At 40.1% G+C, this 20,666-nt stretch overlaps 1 protein-coding gene across 1 annotated transcript in view; it reads left to right on the forward strand.

Annotated features, from left to right (window-relative positions):
* The window catches only part of pcloa (piccolo presynaptic cytomatrix protein a), a 51,591-nt gene that overhangs the window by 27,239 nt on the left and 3,686 nt on the right, over positions 1-20,666 (forward strand). The window contains exons 7-25 of the mRNA XM_084406942.1: positions 405-2,457; positions 3,840-3,908; positions 4,930-5,018; positions 5,112-5,187; positions 6,743-6,868; positions 8,968-9,076; positions 9,613-9,674; positions 9,769-9,962; positions 10,076-10,126; positions 10,467-10,597; positions 12,099-12,125; positions 12,426-12,519; positions 13,857-13,928; positions 14,117-14,366; positions 14,858-15,046; positions 16,220-16,381; positions 18,468-18,609; positions 18,790-18,845; positions 20,206-20,340. Of these exons, the coding sequence (XP_084263068.1) occupies positions 405-2,457; positions 3,840-3,908; positions 4,930-5,018; positions 5,112-5,187; positions 6,743-6,868; positions 8,968-9,076; positions 9,613-9,674; positions 9,769-9,962; positions 10,076-10,126; positions 10,467-10,597; positions 12,099-12,125; positions 12,426-12,519; positions 13,857-13,928; positions 14,117-14,366; positions 14,858-15,046; positions 16,220-16,381; positions 18,468-18,609; positions 18,790-18,845; positions 20,206-20,340 (4,087 nt within the window). The remainder of the gene's footprint in view (positions 1-404; positions 2,458-3,839; positions 3,909-4,929; positions 5,019-5,111; positions 5,188-6,742; positions 6,869-8,967; positions 9,077-9,612; positions 9,675-9,768; positions 9,963-10,075; positions 10,127-10,466; positions 10,598-12,098; positions 12,126-12,425; positions 12,520-13,856; positions 13,929-14,116; positions 14,367-14,857; positions 15,047-16,219; positions 16,382-18,467; positions 18,610-18,789; positions 18,846-20,205; positions 20,341-20,666) is intronic.

Raw genomic sequence — 20,666 nt, forward strand, 5'->3', positions numbered from 1 at the left:
GCCGCAGCACTGCAGATATAGTGTGTGTGTGTGTGTGTGTGTGTGTGTGTGTGTGTGTGTGTGTGTGTGTGTGTGTGTGTTTGTGTGTGTGTGTGTGTGTGTGTGTGTGTGTGTGTGTGTGTGTGTGTGTGTGTGTGTGTGTGTTTCCATCCTCAAGGCCTATCTGTCATGAGTGAACAATATTCCCCAGAGACTTTTTTTTTTACTATTCTCCTTTATTCTCAGTCAAACTGTAAAACACAAGTGTTGTGTGTTTACTTGTTTTTATAGTGCTTCTATGAAACCATCTTTAAGGCATTTAATTCATTATATTTGTTCATATGAACAATTCAGTTTAAAAATAAGTTAGTCTGAATAAAAAAACTGTTTTGTCATTTAACACTATTTTTATTTGTCCTCCAAAGGCAAAGGGATCTCCAAGTGGAACTCCATCTGGCACCCAAAAGAAAGTTAAAAGAACCCTTCCTAACCCACCTTCTGAGGAAGAAGCTGTCAATGCTGGACAAACAGCCTACACCTCTGGCTCAGCTCGTCGGCGTCTCTGCCGGAGCACAAACATGGCACGGGCAAAAATTCTGCAGGACATTGACCGTGAGCTTGACCTGGTTGAGAGAGAGTCCTCCAAACTGCGTAAAAAGCAAGCTGAACTGGATGAGGAAGAAAAGGAGATTGATGCCAAGCTGCGATACCTGGAGATGGGAATTAACCGACGAAAGGATGCATTGCTCAAAGAAAGGGAGAAGAGAGAAAGGGCCTATCTGCAGAGTGTTGCAGAGGACCGTGACTACATGTCTGACAGTGAGGTGAGTAACATTCGTGAGACGAGAAGTGGAGAGGAGGCCAGTGGACATGGGCTTGAGAGACCACGTACTGCACCACAGTCAGAACTTGATGAGTTTGTTCCTCCACAGACCAAGCACGACCAGTACGGAAAGTATTCCCAGTACCAGTACCCACAGTACCAGCAGTCCCTGTACCAGCCTCAGTCGCCATACCAATCCCAGTCCATCTACTCTTCTGTTCCTTCTCTGACTGCCTCACAACAACAGAGCTACCACCAAATGCTCTTGCTCCAGCAGAAAGCCAGACAACAAGCTGCTCTCCTCTCTGAATTAGATTCTACCAAGATTGCCACCAACTATGACACCTCATCTTACTTAGGAGGAAAATATGGCAACCACCTTGACATGCATAGCTTAGAAGAGCGTGCTGACAGCATGGCAGTCAGTCCAATGTCCAATGTATCTGCTGACTCCTTCTATGCGGACTTAGATCCACATCAAACACCAAGGAGTTACATGCTTTTAGAAGATGCAGCAGAACTTGCAAAGGGCACTGGTAGCCTTTCATCCACCAGCTATGGCATAGCTGAGAGGGAGCTGGCTAAAGCAGAGCGTCTTCTGAGACATGCTGCTGCAGATGTTGGTACAGACTACTTGGGCAGCTCCTCCAGACTTCATTCCTATGGTAAGGCCCAGGATGAAGAGGACCCAATGGAAGAGCCATTTGAACTGAAGCTTTTAAAACAGCAACTGAAGCAGGAATTCAGGAGAAGCACAGGGGGTACTGATAGCTTAGAACAGCTTGCTGGACTCTCACATCACTACACCCCCAGCACTGGAGTGTCTAGTGGAGGCTACAGGGCCTACCCTAAAACTGAGAAGTACAGCATCAGTAGACTGACTTTAGAAAAACAGGCTGCCAAGCAACTCCCAACATCTATGCTCTACCAGAAACACAAAAACACCAGCAACATTGGCAAGTATTCCTCAATCCAGGATTGCAGGGGTCTAGAAACAGACTACAGTAGCTACTTGGGGTCCAGTAGTGCTTCTCCCAGGTCAAGCAGACTTCTACAGGATGAGATCACCTTTGGGCTTCGCAAGAATATTGCTGAACAGCAGAAATACCTGGGCTCCACACTTGGAGCTAATTTGGCAGGTTCACTTAATCTGGGCCAAAGCCTGAATCTGAGCCCAGGCATGAGGTCCTCTATGGGTGAAGACTCTGCTTACCCCAGTGGAAGCAGGTCACGGCCTTCTTCTAGACCCTCCTCTGTTTATGGCCTTGACCTGTCCATTAAAAGGGACATCTCAAGTTCTTCTCTGAGGCTCAAAGCAGAAGGTGACCCCTCCTCAGAGACCTCAGCTTTCCAGACTCCATCAGGGAGGACAAAACCTACAAGCCTGCCCATTGTACAAGGTGGGCGTGGACGCATCCCTATTGTGGCACAGAACTCAGAGGAAGAGAGCCCATTGAGTCCGGTGGGTCAGCCAATGGGTATGGCACGGGCATCTGCAGGTCCGCTCCCACCCATATCTGCCGACTCCCGTGATCAGTTTGGGTCATGTATGTCCCTCCAAGACCCTCAACAGCAACATCTCAGAGAAGATACTTCAAGAGGACGTGGCTATGTGCTAATGGATGATCTGCAGGGCACCATGTCTGATAGTGAAGGTAATTTGTTTGTCCACAGACTGTCCACTTGGAGTGACTCTTTATACACTTTTCCAGCTTTTTATTTTTCTGTGTCTCATCCTGTAAATGCCCGTTCCTGTTTATATGAAAGCATCAATTCTCTAAATATTTATGTTTTTCTGTCTTGTTCAAGCTTCATTGCCCTATGCTTAATCAATGAAAAAATCACAATGTCCCAGTTGTCTTTCTATAGTAACATTTCTATGGTTTAGTAACAGTTGAAGTAAACATTTTGCATGTAATTTCTTCGCAGACTGACTTTTTGTTTCTGTGTGAATACTTATAGTGCATGCTTTCAGTCTCTGCAAGTTCAGTTTATGTACATGTGCTGTCTAAGTGGTATAAATGAGAAAAAAATTATCTATTATAAATCTCTCTTTTCAGTAGCAGAGGAATAGCCTTATGACCCTCAACATTTCTAGTTAAGCTGCTTGTTAACAATTGAGCTGCATATGTTTATGATTTAGTCATCTTTTTAGCTATCTTAAAGTGCCTTCTAGCAAAAGCTTCTTAGCATTATTCATAATTTAACTAAACAGAATATCTCTTCCTCTTGTTTGCTTTATAGATATGTCAAATTTCATTTAAAACTTCAACCATAAAATACTATTGATGAGATATTTTTATTTTGCTCTGTATAATGTCAGACATTAATTTTTAAAATAATTTTTAAAAAGTTTTAGTTTCCTTCCATAGTGAAAATGTTATAGCCTAAGCCTACATACAAAATGTCATAGCTCATACATCTATTTATCCACGGTAGATGATTCTCTTCATGCATGTTGCTAGTATTTCCTGGAGTAATTATCATGCCAGTTTGTGTTTGCATGTTTGATGTTCATTTAATAAATAGCACAAGTGATTTGCATGTCTCTTCCTGTCTGGTTTTAAATAAACTTGTTAACTTTTCTGCATGTTGATCTGCTTCTTTTGCTCTCCAGGAACTAATAAATGCCTTCAAATAGAAAGGGCTATGCTTTTTCTCAGCTTTGTGTTAATATTTGTCTTTTGATTTCTGTCTATAATGAAATTTAAAGTATTTTTAAGACTGATGAGATCAAAACATAGTAGTTGATATGCATTGCATGCCCCTTCCCCTCATTAACTGCTAAATGGATGAAATTACATGAACTTAAGTGCACTGTACGTTGCAAAAGAACACGAATATTATAATTTATACACAATATATGGTTTAACAAACACGTAACCACAAAACTGAAGCTCATACCGAAAATACTCACCAATTTTATAGTTTTTTTTTTTTTTAAATCTATGTAGTAACTAACCCCAAACATGTAACAGCATATGATGTGTTCATCATATGTGCCATCTGGAAGTAAATGCATTTGCCTTGGTTGCAGCACTAAGTGAATCCCTGGTGGGTTTGTGCAGAGACGATCCAGGAAACTCACATGAGAATGTCACAAACGGTAGAGTATAACCACCTTAGACTCCTGCACGTTTCCCGTCTCCCCCACACCCCTGCTACCATGACCACCCACCTGCCAATCACCCATGAGCTGTTAGGCAACCAAACTGACCACAAATTCATCTCCATAACAACATGTTGCAGGAAGTATGATGAATAACGTAATAACGTAATGCTGTGTTAGAGAATACAGCTCTTGCATCCGTGATTAAATTGGAATTTCACACTCCTTTCTCTCCAAAAATAACAAATTTTCCCAGTTTAAGCTGCTGCAATTTCACCAATTTGGTGAACAAAAAATCTTTCATGTAATACTAGTAATAGTTTGCATATCAAAGTATTAACTTCCTGATAAAACTGGTTGCGCTCATAAAGCAAAATGACCACAGATACTGTATACTGTACACAATAATAGAACCGCGTTAGTGAGTGTTTTATCATGTAACAGAATCTACATCTGTCATGTCATTTACATCTGAATGTCAGGTCTGTAAACACCAGAATTGTCTTCTGTTAAATGTTGATTCCTCTTGAAAACCTGAGGTCAGTTATTGTCCATGACAAAATACATCTAATATAGCCTTTGAATGTTCCCAAAAAATAAATGCTCCCCCCCCCCTTTTTCCACACTATAGCTGAAAGACCCAAGATAGTTTATATTTATATTTAATATTTCCTAGTACCCCTGTCTGTCTTTAACCCCTATTCATGAAAACTTAAGATGTTTAGGGGTAGGTACAGCAGCGATCAGACTTGCTCTAAATCTTTTTACAGAATTATTATGGTGAATTATGTATAGAAAAAAACGGAAGAATTGTGTCCTCCGGGTTTGTTTTAGTTTTAGGTTTGCATGCAAAAATAACTGCTCTACTTTGTATAAGCATTTCCTTTTCTGCCCCAGATGGCTCTATATTGTTAAGCTGTCTCTAGTACCTGATATCACCGGAGTGTCTTTTTTGGTTTGTTGTAACAGACTGGCAAGCAAGACTTTAACGTTATAATTTCCATCTGTTTATCTGAAGCGTACCACCTGCGACGGGAGGAAACTGACTGGTTTGATAAACCACGAGATGGACGCACAGAAAATGGACAAGGGGTGGACAGAAGACAGGTATCTTCTATCACAGTATTTTAGAAACATATCATTGCATGTTAGAGTGTTATGAAAATGAATTCTGATTGTGCTTATTTTATGTCCCTTTAGGGAAAGTCAGCACACTACCCATTTCCTCATACCAGAATAAAGCTACAGAGGGATCCCAAAGATCGTAGTGTATCAGGTAAGACGTGCAACCTCTCAAATACTTGGCTTCCTGACATACTCCAACAATGTAGACAGACGTTTAGGACAGCTGCCCCTGGTAAAAGAGGATCTGTTCGCTTACCAGGCCATCATGGAGAGATGCCCGAGGCTTATGTCTATGCAAACATTAGTTTCTCCATGCTGAGATTGCATTGGCACAGTTTTATTTTATGCCTACTACTAAACAACACATTATCGCTCCTCTAATTTCCCTTTAGCGTCCTCTTGTGGTGCTCTATTTTGCCACATCATTGCACACAAAACGTCAACAGACAAAACCGCTGAGCAAAAGCACATCAGCGGTCTAGCCCCTCCTCGTGCTTTGGCATTTCACATAGGTTTGGTTGATTCTCCTTGATCTCCTGTGTCACTGTTCCTTTAAGTATTTGAAAAGGGCAGACATTACGCAGCAATGTGGCAGATTGGCATCCCTCCAGTTTCGTCAGTCATCAAAGCTCAAAATGGCGTGTAATACACAAATTGGATTATCTTCTTAATTAGAAACTGATGAACAAACAAGTGACTTAAAAAAAGACAATGAATAAGGCTATAGTGAGTGTACTGTGGTGTGACTGGTGGATTTGCGTGTACATTGGTAGTTAGTCCGATGGAAGGATCTGTGATTCTGAATACGGGATGTATGTCACAGAACAAATGCTGTCCTGGAAAGAATGGAAATTTAAGGAAATGTAAAATTGGGAGTTGCAATATAAATTAATACAATCTTAAAGGGATAGTTCACTCAAAAAAGATTAATTTTTTTTATTTTTGGATAAACTATCCTTTTAAAAGCCATTGAAGTTTCTGTGGTTATTAAAGAGGGTCTAGTCGTCACGTTTTGCTCCAGTGAATATTTCTTAGGGTAGTTTTTTAATGGCAGTTTCTGTATAGACATCATAACTCACATCATAACCATGATTTGAAGTGTGGGTTTTATTTTACTGACTTTTTTACCCAACAGATATAGCAGAATGTGATGATATTGGTATTTTAGTTTGATTAGGTTCACAATAATTATTTTACACTCTTAAAATCAAAGGTTCTTTATTGGCATCAATGGTTCCTAGAAGATCCTTTAACATACATGGAACCTTTCCATTGCACAAAAGGTTTATAGAGGAAAAATCATTCTTCAGAAGTTCTTCAGATTATTAAAATGTTCTTCACACTAAGAATTATTTATTTTTTGTTTAATTTTAGTTTCACTGAATCATTCTTAGGGGAACCCAAAATGTTTTTTCTATGGCATTGCTGTGAAACCTCCTTTTGAAACCTTTATTTTTAGGAGTGTAATATAAAAGAGTTTTCAAATGAGGAGAGGGTCTGGAAAACAATATGCAATATGCACACATTTTTGAGTAACGTTACTGGGATATAGCCCGTGTGACAGCTAGCCCCATTCCAAAGATTGGTACGTCAGAAACAAATGGAGATGTATTGATTTGAAATAAATTTTCTGTCTTCCAGGCTTGTTATCCTCTAGTTTTGGTGTTTGTGCCACCTTATGTTAATACAAAACTCTTTCCTCACAGGAAACGGACTGGGCATCCGTGTGGTTGGAGGAAAAGAGGTCCCGGGAAGCAATGGGGACATTGGTGCATATGTTGCCAAAGTGTTACCAGGAGGAGCTGCAGAACAGACGGGGAAGATTGTGGAAGGTAGGCACGGTTGCTGCTTTAAGTCCTGTCTCTGAGTGGGTTCACTGGTTTGGTTAAGCTGAAGAGGTGTATCAATGTTCACTGTCTCTTAGAGCAGGGAGAGACGCACATCTGTTGACGTTAAAGGGCACAAAGTGACATGATAGGAGACAGGAAAAACAAATGATGCTAATCTGCACGGTTCTTCGCCTCCAAGCTCCGGGAATGACTCATTCTTGATGTGAGAGATAAAGATAGAAAAGAAGAAAATGAAGTTGAAGTTTCAGGTTCATCATGACTGTGTTTCCGTAGGTGTTGTGCAGATCAAATGAGAGTTGAATGTTAAATTTACATCGAAACTTTGACTGAGATGTCTCTGGAGAGTTCAGCTGAAAAAAGTTTGAGGGTTTACTGCTTTAACACAGTTTCTTTTCTTTCTTTTTTTTCAGTGCAGTTATGTTAATGTGCACTTTACACAGTCAGAATTGACCTCATTGTGACAGATTTGCCCAATGATTGCTGAAGGCTAGAGTTTCTCGTTGACTTGGAAGAATCCTCACAGACTTTTGGAATAAAACCCAGAGTGAAATCAGAATATTATGACTGCATTGGACTGTCTTGATGGACTATTTCAGCCAATTTGATGGAGCTGAATTTTACAAGCCCTATTGATCTCAGTTGTGACTGAGACGTTAATGCTTTCTCTTTCTCCAGGGATGAGGGTGAGCACGGAACATTGTAAATTAGGTCTGCTTGGGCTCCGGCTTTTGTGCTGCTTTCTCGCGGTCATAATTTACGAGGGGCCAGAATAGGTGGCGAAGGGGGAAAGTGAAGCCGGAGGGAGTGGATCTGTCTGTGCACAGGCTTATTTATGAGGCTATATACTACAGCTGGGCCTTGTGAAAGAACATTCTGAGCTTTGACTGGGACTGACACTTCACATCTGTCTTCTTCCTCCTCCTTCTCTCACACTCGATCATATAACTTGGTATTTAGACATCTGATTACTTAGCTGTCTCCTCTTCTCTTCTCCTTTCTTCTCTTCTCTTCTCTTTTTGTTTCTTCTTGTGTCTACTCTTTCTTTTTATCTTAACATGCCTCTACTTTCTTCTTGTTTTGTCTCATCTCACTTTTTCTCTTCTCTTTTGATCTTGTCTTCTCATATCTTACTCTTATCTCATCAAATTTGGTCTCCTCTAGTATCATCTTCTCTCTTCTCATCTCTCCTCTTCTGACCTTATTTCTTCTTGTCTCTACTCTCATTTTCCCTTTTCTTCTCTTCTCTATGCTTTTTTGTCTCATCTCAGCTCACTTTTTCTCTTCTCTTTCCATCTTATCTCTTCTCATATCAATCTAGTTTCATTTAGTCTCATCTAATCTCTTCTGATCTTCTCTTTCATTCCATCTTATCATGTCTCTACTCTTTTCTTTTTTTTCCATCTCACATTTTCTCTTTTCATCTCATCTAGTCTCTTCTCATCGCTTCGGGTGTCATAGTCTCATCTTGTTTTGTCTCGTCTCATCTTGTATTGTATCGTATTGTATTGTCTCTTTACCACGTAATGACCCACTAGCAGATGAAGCTTCTTAAGGGAGAAATGTCAAATGTTTCTATGGCGTAAGTGTGATTATGACTGCGGTCGGCATGGTTACAAACGCAGTGTGAAAGCACACACGTAGTAACACCAACAGAACATGCTGGTGTTAAGCAGTGGAGTCTGCTGTTCAGCCTCTCACATTAAAGTATAAAATCTGTGAGTGTGTACATATACAGTACATGACATGATTGAGCACACATTCACCTCCAGGGACCCCAAGCATCCACCGTAAAGTGGGAACTTCGAAACGCCCAAAGAGGGCATACCTGGCCTACCTGAAGACACGCTTTCATCTGTGTAAGTGCACCAACAGAGTGGTTTCAGTTTGCTGTGACTTGGAGTGAACTCTGCTGCATGTGTTCCTCTCCTTTCTCACAGGGTTTCTACAGCACGGTTCGTTTAATTGAAAGAGATCACGTGTGCCATTGCAGTGTTGTTTACAGCGTATTTGATAGTGAACAAAATGTATCCAGTGGCTGATTTTGTGTCTGTGTGTGTGTGTGTGTGTGTGTGTTTTCATAGGAATGCAAGTTCTGGAGTGGAACAGCGTTTGCTTGACTGGTAAGACGTACGAGGAAGTGCAGGGTCTGGTTGGTCACCAGGTTGGAGAGGCGGAGTTATGTATCAGACTGTGAGTGCCGGATTTGCATAGCTACTAATTAATTCAAATTTTATTTAGGTAATTTTTACTTTTACTATCTATCTAAGTAAGATGTACAATAAAGCCTGATGGTTAGAGGGAACGTGGTTGAAAAACTAGGAAGGGTTTGTGACTTTAACCCCTTCCCAGTCACCCCCAATTTTGGCAAGTGCTGCATACATGAAATGCCCAAAATAAAAAGGTTACTGCTCATAAGTAATTCTGAATAGAAACATAACACACATACATTTAGAAAGCCAACACTTGAGAGTTTATAGTTCAAGACTCAAAATTAACCAGACTGTTATTAATATTGAGATATATAAGCTCAAACATATTTTGAACTAAAATAATCTGGGATCACCAGTGATCCCTTAACCAAATAGGAGAGCCAAAAAAAGTAAAAAAAATTCAAAGGAACATTAAGTCCAGGAACGTACATTAAGCAAGAAAATGGGGTACATTTTGATTCCATGCTGGCTTAACTGAACTTTTTGTCCTTTGACCATAATTTATGTCATTTTCAGAGACCTAAATATGCTGTCTGATTCTGAAAGCTCCCACCTAGACCTTCAAGACCAGAACAAAGGTGGGAACCATCAGTCAGTGGAGAAGACAACCAAATGATAATGTCCTAATTAACCTCAAAGACACTTGACCACTAACTTGCACTTATTATTCAGGAGACAGACCTCCGCGGTCACCAGGTGTAGACCCTAAGCAACTTGCTGCGGAGCTGCAGAAAGTGTCCCAGCAGCAGCTGCCGTCCTCCTCTGCGTCAACACTGGATAAAGCCTCAGCGTCCGCTGGCTCCAGTGCGGTTCCCAGCCCTGGCCAACCTGGTTCACCCTCTGTCAGCAAGAAACGCCACAGCAAGGTATGTGTATGCCATGCACACACACACACACACACACACACACACTTATTTTGTGTACAAAGAGTCAAATGCAAAACTATGTCTTCTCTTACTGCTGATGTTTTGTTTCTTAGACCTCTGAGGCTGCAAAAACTCAGTCCCACCCAGTGTCAGGAGAGATCCAGGTAGATTTCAGCTCTCATTAACTCAGCTATATGAGTAGCTTATCCAGGCCGCGGGAAACCTGGAAACCAGGGAATTTTAAAATTGCGATTTACAGACCTGCAAATGTGGAAATTTCCATAGTCAGTATGAACTTTTCTACTTATACTCTAAAATATTTCATCAGCTAGAAATTGCTCTTTATAAGTGCGATCTCCATAAAAAGATAGCAAACTGGCAAAATCGTGCGAATCATGTCAAAACCCTGCTTATTAATTAACAAAATGTATTTATGCCATATTCATTCACCTTTTCATCAGTAGAGAGTAGAACAACCATTTCTTTCTTGCTTCAATTTTGCAGCTTCAAATAAATTACGACAAACAGCTGGGAAATCTCATCGTCCATGTTCTTCAAGCTCGAAATCTGGCACCCCGGGACAATAACGGCTACTCGGATCCATTCGTTAAAGTTTACTTGCTGCCGGGTAGAGGGTAAGTAGCTTGTAAAACTCAACTAACTGGAACTGAGTTGTCTCTCATGGATTCAGCCTCAGTGTGAACCATTAGGCACTGATTCCGTGGGTGCTCGGGGGCTCGAAATGGTCGAGCACCTACAAAAAAACATGAGATTTCATATAAATAAATATAAATATAAATACATTTTCTGTTTATTTTAACCAATTAAAAAATCGATTGAGATTTGAGAACAAAATTCTACCGTTATATTCAGCTTTGCAACAGAACAACCTGACACAAAAGCTTCAGCTTTCTGTTTGTTTGTTTTTTTGCACAATGATAAATTGCATTTTAAGTCATTTACTCTATAATTATCAGCAGTGATTGCTGATGAGCGTACATGCTCAAACTTTGTCATGCGCACTCGCGAATCTCTACGTGCTCTTTCTCTAGAATTCTCTTCTCTCCTGGATTTAATGTTGCCAGAAGCTATCAACGATCAGACTGATGAAATAACACTTTTAAATTGTAAAGAAATTAAGGATCCATCTCTGTATGGTAAATAATTCCATGTACAAATTCAGTCCTCTAGTTATATATTTGATTATTTAATAGTTATTTGAGTTAAGTGCTTATTGTAAAATGGCATTTATTAAATTATTTTATTTAGTGGACCGCTACTGATCATCAGGTATATCAGCAAGCGACTCGCAACAACACTCATTGAAATAATAAGTGTTTTTGTTTGGTTGGTAATGTATTTGCAGTCCATTTGTTTCTCTTAGCGAGACATGTGTAACGAATTCATTAAGCGCACCTTTTAATGGAGAAAAAGACAGTAGCTACTCTTAAAAAACGAACACACAACTGTAGTTGGTCACTTTACATGTCATTCAGTCGGCCTGCCTAAATAGCTACAGTATGTGAGACGACAGAAAGTGTTAATTTAATGTCTGGATTCTTGACTTAAACTAGATAAATTCCTTTTTCACCCTTGGCACTGGAAATTAAGACTCCTAGAGCTGTTATTCAATCCTAGCTGCTACTTTCAAAGAGTTAACGAAACAGAAAATCACTTATCCAGCTGTAATTAGCACCAGGTTCATGGGAAAGACCTGGAAAGGATTATGCATATTCTGTAAGCCCTAGTTTTTAGCTGTTTAAAAAAAAAATGATTTTGTGTGTGTGCGTGCGTGCATGTGTGTGTGTTTGTCAACGCATTTATGAGTGCAGTAAGTGACTCAGCAAAAGAGGAAAATCAATGGCAGCTCAATTTGTGTGTAAAATGATAGCGCTGATTGATGGTTGTAGGTTGGTGTGTGTGTGTGTGTGTGTGTGCATCGGATCATTTCTGGCTCTCATCTGATCATGCAGTACTTGGACTGAACCTACAGAAACAGGAGCTCTCCATTTCTCTGCTCCATATGGGCATGAATGCATGAGCTACTACAAAAACACAAACAAACACACACACTTTTGCAATCTCCCACTCATCACTGATTGTTGTCTGTTTTTGCTGCATGCTGGATCTTCACAGTCAGGTCATGGTTGTGCAGAATGCCAGGTATGTGATTCTTTCCTACAGCACATTATACAAGACTTGGCCATGCTTGGACATGAATGGCTTAATAATGTAGGGTTTTGCTCTTTTTACATTTTTATCATTGTTGCTCATTTGATCATTTTCTCAATGTAGTATGTGGTCACAGCAGCAACACAAGTTGACCTATACTAGATGTCCTCCATTGTGCAAACCATTTGCCACCAGTGTGGGTTGTTTCATGTTTCGGTCACTGATGGTTTGTGCCACACTGATCTAACTGTACCTCATGGTGACCCCTTGTGGTATGTTATCTAATTGTAGTGCTGAAAACAAAAGAAGGTCCAAACACGTTCAGAAGACCCTGAACCCAGAGTGGAACCAGACTGTCATCTACAAAAATATCCACCTAGAACAGGTGAACTACAAACTCACAGATGCATACATCTAGGTTGCGTTTCAGATGTCTGAAAAACCAAATGAAAAATCTGATTTTACTTTAAATGAATATGCCATGTCAGTTTTGAGATTTCAATTATATGAAAGCTCTTCAGAGAGAATCTCAGGCTTTAGGTGCAAACAGCGAAAAGTCTGTTGTCTCCCAGAAGTACTTTAGTCTAATTAAGACCAAAGAGCTTCTTGAGTTTGTTGAGCTCTCTGAGGCAGCTGCTGACAGATGTGATTGATATGTTTTTACTGGACTATTGAAGCGAGGCAAACAGCTCTTAATTGAGAGAGAAAGGAAGAATGTAGGGAGGTGAGGCTTGTATTGAAAACCATCTGGATTAAATGCTGTAGTGCTGCATATCGTGTTTGACGTGTTTGCTGGTTTAACAGAAAATATATATTTTATTAATCAGTATTTTTGTTTTGCTTTCTCCAGTAAAAATATCTAAAAACAAAATCAATTTACTTCAGAAGCAAAGTTCAGTTTATTTTTCTGAACAAACTGACTTTATTTGTATGAAATGTAGTTAAATCCATACCTAAAACAAGTGAATATGTTAGGAATTGAATATATTTTAATATACTACCATGCAAAAGATTGAGGTCTGTAAGATTTTTGTAGCTGTTTCTTATGCTGACCAAGCCTGTATTTATCTAATCAAAAATACAGTCAAAACAGTAATTTGGGGGAATATATTTGGGTTTTCTATTTTCATATATTTAAAAATGGTAAAGCTGAATTTTCAGCATCAATACTCCAGTCTTCAGTATCACATGATTCTTCAGAAATCTTTCTAATATTCTGATTTGGTGCTCAAGAAAAATATTTTTGTCAGATGCAAAACCTTGTGCAAAACCATTATACATCTTTACTTTGATTAATAGAAAGCTTAAAAGTACAGCATTTATTTAAAATATATATTTTTGTAACATTATAAATGTCTTTGCTGTCACATTTGATCAATTTAATAATCCTTGCTGAATAAAAGTATCAATTTCTTAAAAAAATTAAAATCGTATTGACCCCACGTTTAAATGAAATATTGATTCTCATGTAAGTGTATCTTGTTTAAGGATCTTTAAAATATGTTTTTACTGGAAAACATGGCAAAATCCTAATGTAGAAAATATTTTTGGAGTATTTATGAGGTGTCTCCTTCCCCTAATCTAGAGATCAATGGAAGTTGCAGAGTTCCATAGGATGACAACATTAAAATAATGAATAGTGATAGAGTCAAAATAAATCATCTTGGCACGGAATCTGCTCAATCTAATCTTCCACTCTGTGTTTATGTGGTGTGTGTTTAGCTAAGAAAGAAGACACTGGAGGTCAGTGTGTGGGACTACGACAAGAGCTCTGCCAACGACTTCTTGGGAGAGGTGAGGAGCTACAAGTTCTTTAAACACACTTTAAAAAATTAAACACCAGGTTCAGTGTGTCTAAACGATACAGAAGTGTGTATATACACTGTATATTCAGGTGTCTGAACTTTTAAAAAAATGTTTCATATGTGAATATCTTGTGCAAAAAATAAATAAATAATGAAATTATGCATGTATGGGGCTAGGTACTAATCGACCTGTCCAATACGGCCCAACTGGACAACGTCCCACGCTGGCTGCCTCTAAAGGAGCAGAGCGAGGGCGAGCATCACCGGCGTTCTCACTCGGGACAGGGCCGCCAGCACTCGCCCAAACCCCACGGAGGACACGGGACCCAGCATTCCCCAAAAACCTCCGGCCACAGCAAGGAGGACTCACCCAAATCTTCGGTCATCAAGAGCCGTAGTCACGGAATCTTCCCTGACCCTGCCAAGGGTAGGACCGCAAGTCGCATGCCACTTCCGCCACTTCTTTCATTTCCAGTCGTGATGTCTTCCTCTTTTCCATTCTTCTATTGCTGTCACTTCTATACATTCTGTCTTCTCTTCCTCTCTCTGTATTGTTCCTGCTTTCACTTGATCTTTCCATCCTGTATTTCTCGAGCTTCCTAGCTTTGGCTTCTTGCTCTCCATATATATGTGTTCAGTTCACAACGGCGCTGAGCTCACCAGCGCTTCACTCCAGCCACCTCACGCAGGGTGTGACAGGGCCGCTCAGACAGGAAGCAGCCTGCTTAGATGCTAACTAGGGCACAATAGTTGGACCTTAAGTATCACATAAGTTGTGTCAGAAGGACACAAGTAACCTAACAAAATAATAATTGTAGTTTATGTAGAATATAAATTAGAATGGGTTTTTGAAGAATTAAAATGAGTAAATAGGCAAAAGTAGGGAATGAAATGGTAATTTGGTTCTGGTTGTTTTAGACACGCAGGTCCCCACTATTGAGAAATCTCACAGTAGCCCCAGCACGTCGAAGCCGTCCCTCTCCGAGGGCCAATCCCGCCCCCACGGAGGCCCTCGTGCTCATGGCAAAAGTGGCACGGCCCGGGCACACCTTGACGATGCCTCATCAACGGCCGAAGCTGCCGGCCAGCAGCCCCGTCTCCAACCAAGTAAACGACGCAAATAAAACCTCCACAGCATGGCTGCCTTCGCTCTCATCTGTTCCTCCTCCTGTTCTTTTTCATTGCCCTCTTTTGTTTTTTTCTTCCCGTTGTTGTTTTCTGGTTTCTCCCTTTTTTATTTTTCTGGTCCCCTTGTGGTCACAGTCTGTCACTTCACTTCCTCGCCTGTGTGTTCTCACCAGTGTGTTGGGAACACGTCACGTCGTACACACACACATAGGAACAGTATTATTCTTTTTCCAATTTTTTTTAACACTTTTAACAACTTAGTGTTTTAAATAATAAATAAAGGTATATAAGTGTATAATAATTTTAAACTATAAACCATCTATTGGTAAATATATGTGAAATAAAATATATATTTTTCTATAGCATCCTTAAAATGGATGCTTTAAACCTTTAAAGTGTTTCTGCAGTGCAGCTAGCATGGTGCTAGCCAAAGTCATGTTTGATTGCCAGGAAACACAATATGCATATGCATAAAATAATGTAGAGTCCAGCTTAAAAAAGTGAAGGAAGAAAAACAGCCTTCCACAGGATGCTAACTAAGATTACTAAGACCTGTCAATCACTGTGAGGAGATCTGACTGCACACGTCAGGCACCTAGTCATGCAGACTTGTCCATTTACCCCACAGGGACAAGCTAGAACCTTGCTTCTGGGGTTATTTTAGGTAAAACTGACTTAACTTACCACTTTATTAAAGTTAGAGAGCAAATAATCATCCCTGATCGTTACACATAGCACCATGTTTTGCCCACTTGAGCCCTTCACGGCAGCCCAACAACCTTTCTTTTAACTCCTCTTTTATTTATCCCATTGAGTTGTTTTCTGTCCCAGACGGCCGGCTTTTCAGCAGCTACCCCAGTCCACCAAGATGGCCGTGCATGTGGCTGCCCGCTCCTTAAAGCACCATCCCACCCTGCCTCCACTCTCTCTGCGTCTCTCGCTGGCCTACACTGCACCTCAGTCGACGCTGTAAGCCCGAGCCGGGCCGTGCGCACTGTGGCTGCATGTGACTATGACCTACAGTAAAAGCTGGTGGTGTCCATGTTGTGACGAGTTCATACTCTGAGTCTCCATCTCGCCCCCCTTCTCCCCTCTTCAAACCTCCCCTCCTTCTTGCCCCCCCCCCACCCCATGGCTGATATATGGCCCCAGCCCAAAATGGCCGCCTCGACCCGAGGCACCACCGGCACAGCGTAATTGGTGTGCTCACCATTCAGAGAGCCCCGTCCGAGTCGCCGGCCAATGAGATCCCTGAAGGCCGACACCTGACCCTCAGGAAAGCCATGTCTGAAGAGAGGCCACAGCCGGACGGAGGTGAGAGTTGTCTCGTATGATTGCCAATAACAGCAAGAGAGAGAGAGCGAGAGGATGTTGAGTTACTAACGCACATCTAACTAGAGGAACTAGCTGAGGACACTGAAAATAGAAAAGGGCGTAGCCTATTTGAGCAATGTAGTAAAAGGCACTGCGGGAAGGAAACGCTATCCGAAGGGTCGTTCCGAACGAAAGTGAGCAACTGGATCCCTTTACACAACACCGTTACAGAATTTGCAGTTTATGATAATGTGAACCTTGGTGGTGCATCTTCACGATTTGTTTTGAAACCTGAAGAAGTGTATTTATTTTAAAACCCTCAGTTGCTCTCAGACACCCCAGGACTAAATATTTCTTTACATATTTAAGTAGAAGTTTTATAGCACACAAGTTGAAAAATATACATTTGAATTAAAGACACAAAGTAACAATATTTGAGGTTTTATCAGCAATCTTAACAGACATTAGCATTTTTTTATCAAGTTAAAACCCTATTCACACCAAGATGAATGCTGCATTCAATAAACAGCAGGTAATTCATCTGTTCAGATCGTCATGAACATTTACCTGGAACATTTTTATGGAGAGGTGTTCTGATCCCTTTTCATTTGCACTTTGAATAAAATTGGCCAACCAGTAAGAGTTAAAATTTTCTCCATTTGCTTGGAGATGCTGCTGTAAATAGCAGTGGAAGAATCCAGACCCGGCTCTCTTTACTTTTATATTTGATGTTGTTTATAAACATCATAGCGCATACAAAATCTGAACAGCTGTTTAAAAACATGTAACTGCTGTTTGACTTGTTTCTTCTCTGTGACAAGGGGGTGTCAAAAATGAAAAGTTGCAAATAAGAAATCAAATACTGACACAAACAAAAGAATATTAATAAAAAAGCTTTTCCGTAAGCGCCATCTACTGCCAGAGAGTGAAACTGCACTTTCATTCAACCTGTCTGCCGTTAATTTTTATTTTTATTTTTCCGTATTTGTCTAAACCAGGTTTGCCAGGTCTGTGCAACAAAAGTAGCCCACTGGCCAGTCAAAAGTAGCCCAAAAATTGCCCAATGCGATTTTCTTTGTCGGGCGGCCGAATTCTCCACTGAATTTGTACGTCTGGGGGGAGTTTTCGGGGTGTTGGAGCATTTACCTATGACAAGAACTTAAAAGTAGCCCAATTCTGTGGGAAAACCATGGACAACACTGGTCTGAACAGACAAATCTGTGAAAATGTGACCAAATTTTTGTACCAAACATTTTTGTTGGTGAACAGGCCTTAACTTTGATGAGTAGAGTAGCAGTGACACATATTGCTCAAAATCCATGCAACCTTCAAAGTGCTTTTTTTCAGAGTGAATAGGGCCTAGTGATGCTCACTTCCGACTGGAATTCGCCCTTTGCCACTTCACAGGAAATTCATGCAGCGAGTCTCAGTCTCATTCAACAGTTCAGCAACGTGCTTCCCTAAAACCAGGGGACAAAACGGTAACGTCGACTGTGATAGGAAACTCTAGAAAGGAGCACTGACCCCCTGACCATCCCAAAAGAGTCTCGTAAGATGCCTGGTGTTAGCGTTACCGTTGCTGAATCTGTTTGAAAAAGACTGTGTGCATGAATTACGTGCCAAAATCATGCATCCCACGTCACACCATCGCCATCACTCTCAGTCAAACACTCCGAAATGCAACAACAGTAAAATAATCGAATTTGATTAAATGGAAGTAACTATTAAAATAAACGTAGCATAACGCTAACAGAATTAGCATAATGTAATTACTCGGGCAAAATACTTAATGTGCAAAACTCAAACACACAATTTACTAATGAACAGTTTAATTTGTTCTGTCTGTGCTTTTGCTTCTGTCATCTGATGTCTGCTTAGCATATCTCTGTCTGTGATATTTCCTTTCATTTATGGAGTGCTGTCATGCTTTCTTTAAATGTTGCCAGCAGTGCCAGTATATATTTGTGTGTATGTGTGAGTATGTGTTTTTGAGTGGATATGTGGACATCTACCCCATAACTGATAGTTGCCAGTCGTAAGTAGTGTATGTGACTTGTGCAACTCACAAAGTCCACTTCAAAAACAGCGTCCCGCAGCCATAGATCTGGTGATGCTCCTGTTACTGCAGCCTCATTGGACAGCGGTCTGAGTGGCAGTGCCTTTAGCCTATTGGATGAAGAGGGCGGGACCAATGCGGTGGATAGCGCTATCTTCCAGGTTCCAAGATTGTGAGTGCTTTTCTGTATGACTCTCATAATAATTGCTAATCGATCAAGTTTTGTTTAAGAAAATCTAATTTCTTGGTTTTATTTCGCAGTGTATCTAGAGCACTTTTATTTATGAGTTTTAATTTTTTTTTAATCTTGACATTCCATGTGTACTCTGACCTGATGTTGTTTATTATTTAGTGGAAAGATTCCAAATGGCACAGAAGCTGGGAAATCTGCTCATGGAGATACAGAGGGTAATGTTTGCATGGGATGTTGTGTGCATGGTTTGGAGATTATTTGTGCATGTTTGTGTCAATAGCAGTATATTTGAGCCTATAATACTGCAGCGAAGAAATTGTATTACTTCTATATTATATATAATATAATAATAATAATAATTATATATATTTTAACATAAAAAAAAAATGTACAGACCCCAAACTCTTGAACTAGCCTGGAAATCCAGACCTAAATCTAAAAGATTAATGGTCTGGCGTCAACTAATGAAAATCGCCCAGCTCGAGGGGCGGCACCAAGCGTGCATTTGAAAATCTCACTGCACGCAATTGGATAACACTACGACCAATCACAACAAGCCCATACCAGCGGAGCTGTCTGGTAGATTATACTCTTACCGTATCCAGTCGGCAAAACAGCAAAAACGTCCTTCTTGCAAAGGAAGGATTAGAGCGGCGTCTTCTGTTCCTGTTTTAGATAAAAAGCCAAGTCTAACTCATTCATTGTAGCGGCCAAAGCCGTTTCAAACAACTGGTATTCATCCATAGCCATCTTGCAATGTTTACTAATGACTTCGATGTCACAGCGGTGTCGTCATCTGTTTAGCTCGCCTCTGGCCCGCCTTTATCAGATAACCCGATGTGATTGGTGCAGCTCAGATAGAGGGGCATATTTAATGAGCATCATTACTCGACACCAGAGTAACTCGCTGAGCAAATTCAACTTGTGCTCTCGCGAGAACTCTGGATTACCAAGGTACTCTTTAACTGTAGTTTACATAAAACCATAATATAATATGATGTTTTAAATCATATTATATTATGGTTTTATGTAAACTACAGTTCAAGAGTTTGGGGTCTGTACATTTTTTTAGATGTTTTAGAAAGAAGCCTCTTTTGCGCACCAAGGCTGTATTTTATTATTTATTTAATCAAAATCTTAAATGATCTTTCAAAAATGATCTGTTTTCTATTTTAATATATTTTAAAATGTAGTTATTACTGTGATGAGAACAGAACTTTTTTTATAAAATCTTTTGTAACATTATAAATGCTTTACTGACACACTTGATCAATTTATTGGATCATTGCTGAACAAAAGTATTAATTTATTCATTTAAATGTAACAAAAAATCTTACTGGCCCCAAACTTTTGAATAGCATTACATTATATTGTATTATATTATTATTTTATCTCTATGCCTTATCTAAGTGTAGAATAATATAGTTCCTCGTGGCTTAATCTATTTCCTGTGCCGTGTTATTTATGCTCCCCATGCGGGTCAGAGATTCACAGAATGTGGAAAGAAAATATACAGAGATAAGAAATGGGAAGAAGAACTGAGATATTGACGTGTCTGTGTATGTGTGCGCTTAGGTAAGACTCAGGTGATGGGGGAAATAAAGATCGCCCTGAAGAAGGAGATGAAGACAGAGGGAGAACACCTGGTGCTTGAGATCCTTCAGTGCAGAAACATCACCTACAAATTTAAATCTCCCGACCACCTCCCGGGTAACAAGACACATGACAGCAAACACGTTCACTCACGCTTATTATAACATGAGTCAATTTGATATACAGTTGATATACGCATTTCTCCATTGATATAAACTTGGAATAAACTAAACTAGGCTTTAGTTTACAACATAGCCCAGCAAAAACTAGATTTACTTGCTATTGCTTATCGATAGCTGATAGCATTAGGGGGAGGGACTGACTAACCCTAGCGAGCATTTGATTGGACAAAAACTTGTCAACAGTATGTTTGGCCCATTTTCCCTGTGCATATTTACATAATATTTATTTTGTTGGGGAATATACTAGCATGATGCTACATA

Source organism: Rutilus rutilus (genome assembly GCF_951802725.1).
Source record: "Rutilus rutilus genome assembly, chromosome: 4".
In the NCBI taxonomy this organism is placed as follows: Eukaryota; Metazoa; Chordata; class Actinopteri; order Cypriniformes; family Leuciscidae; genus Rutilus; species Rutilus rutilus.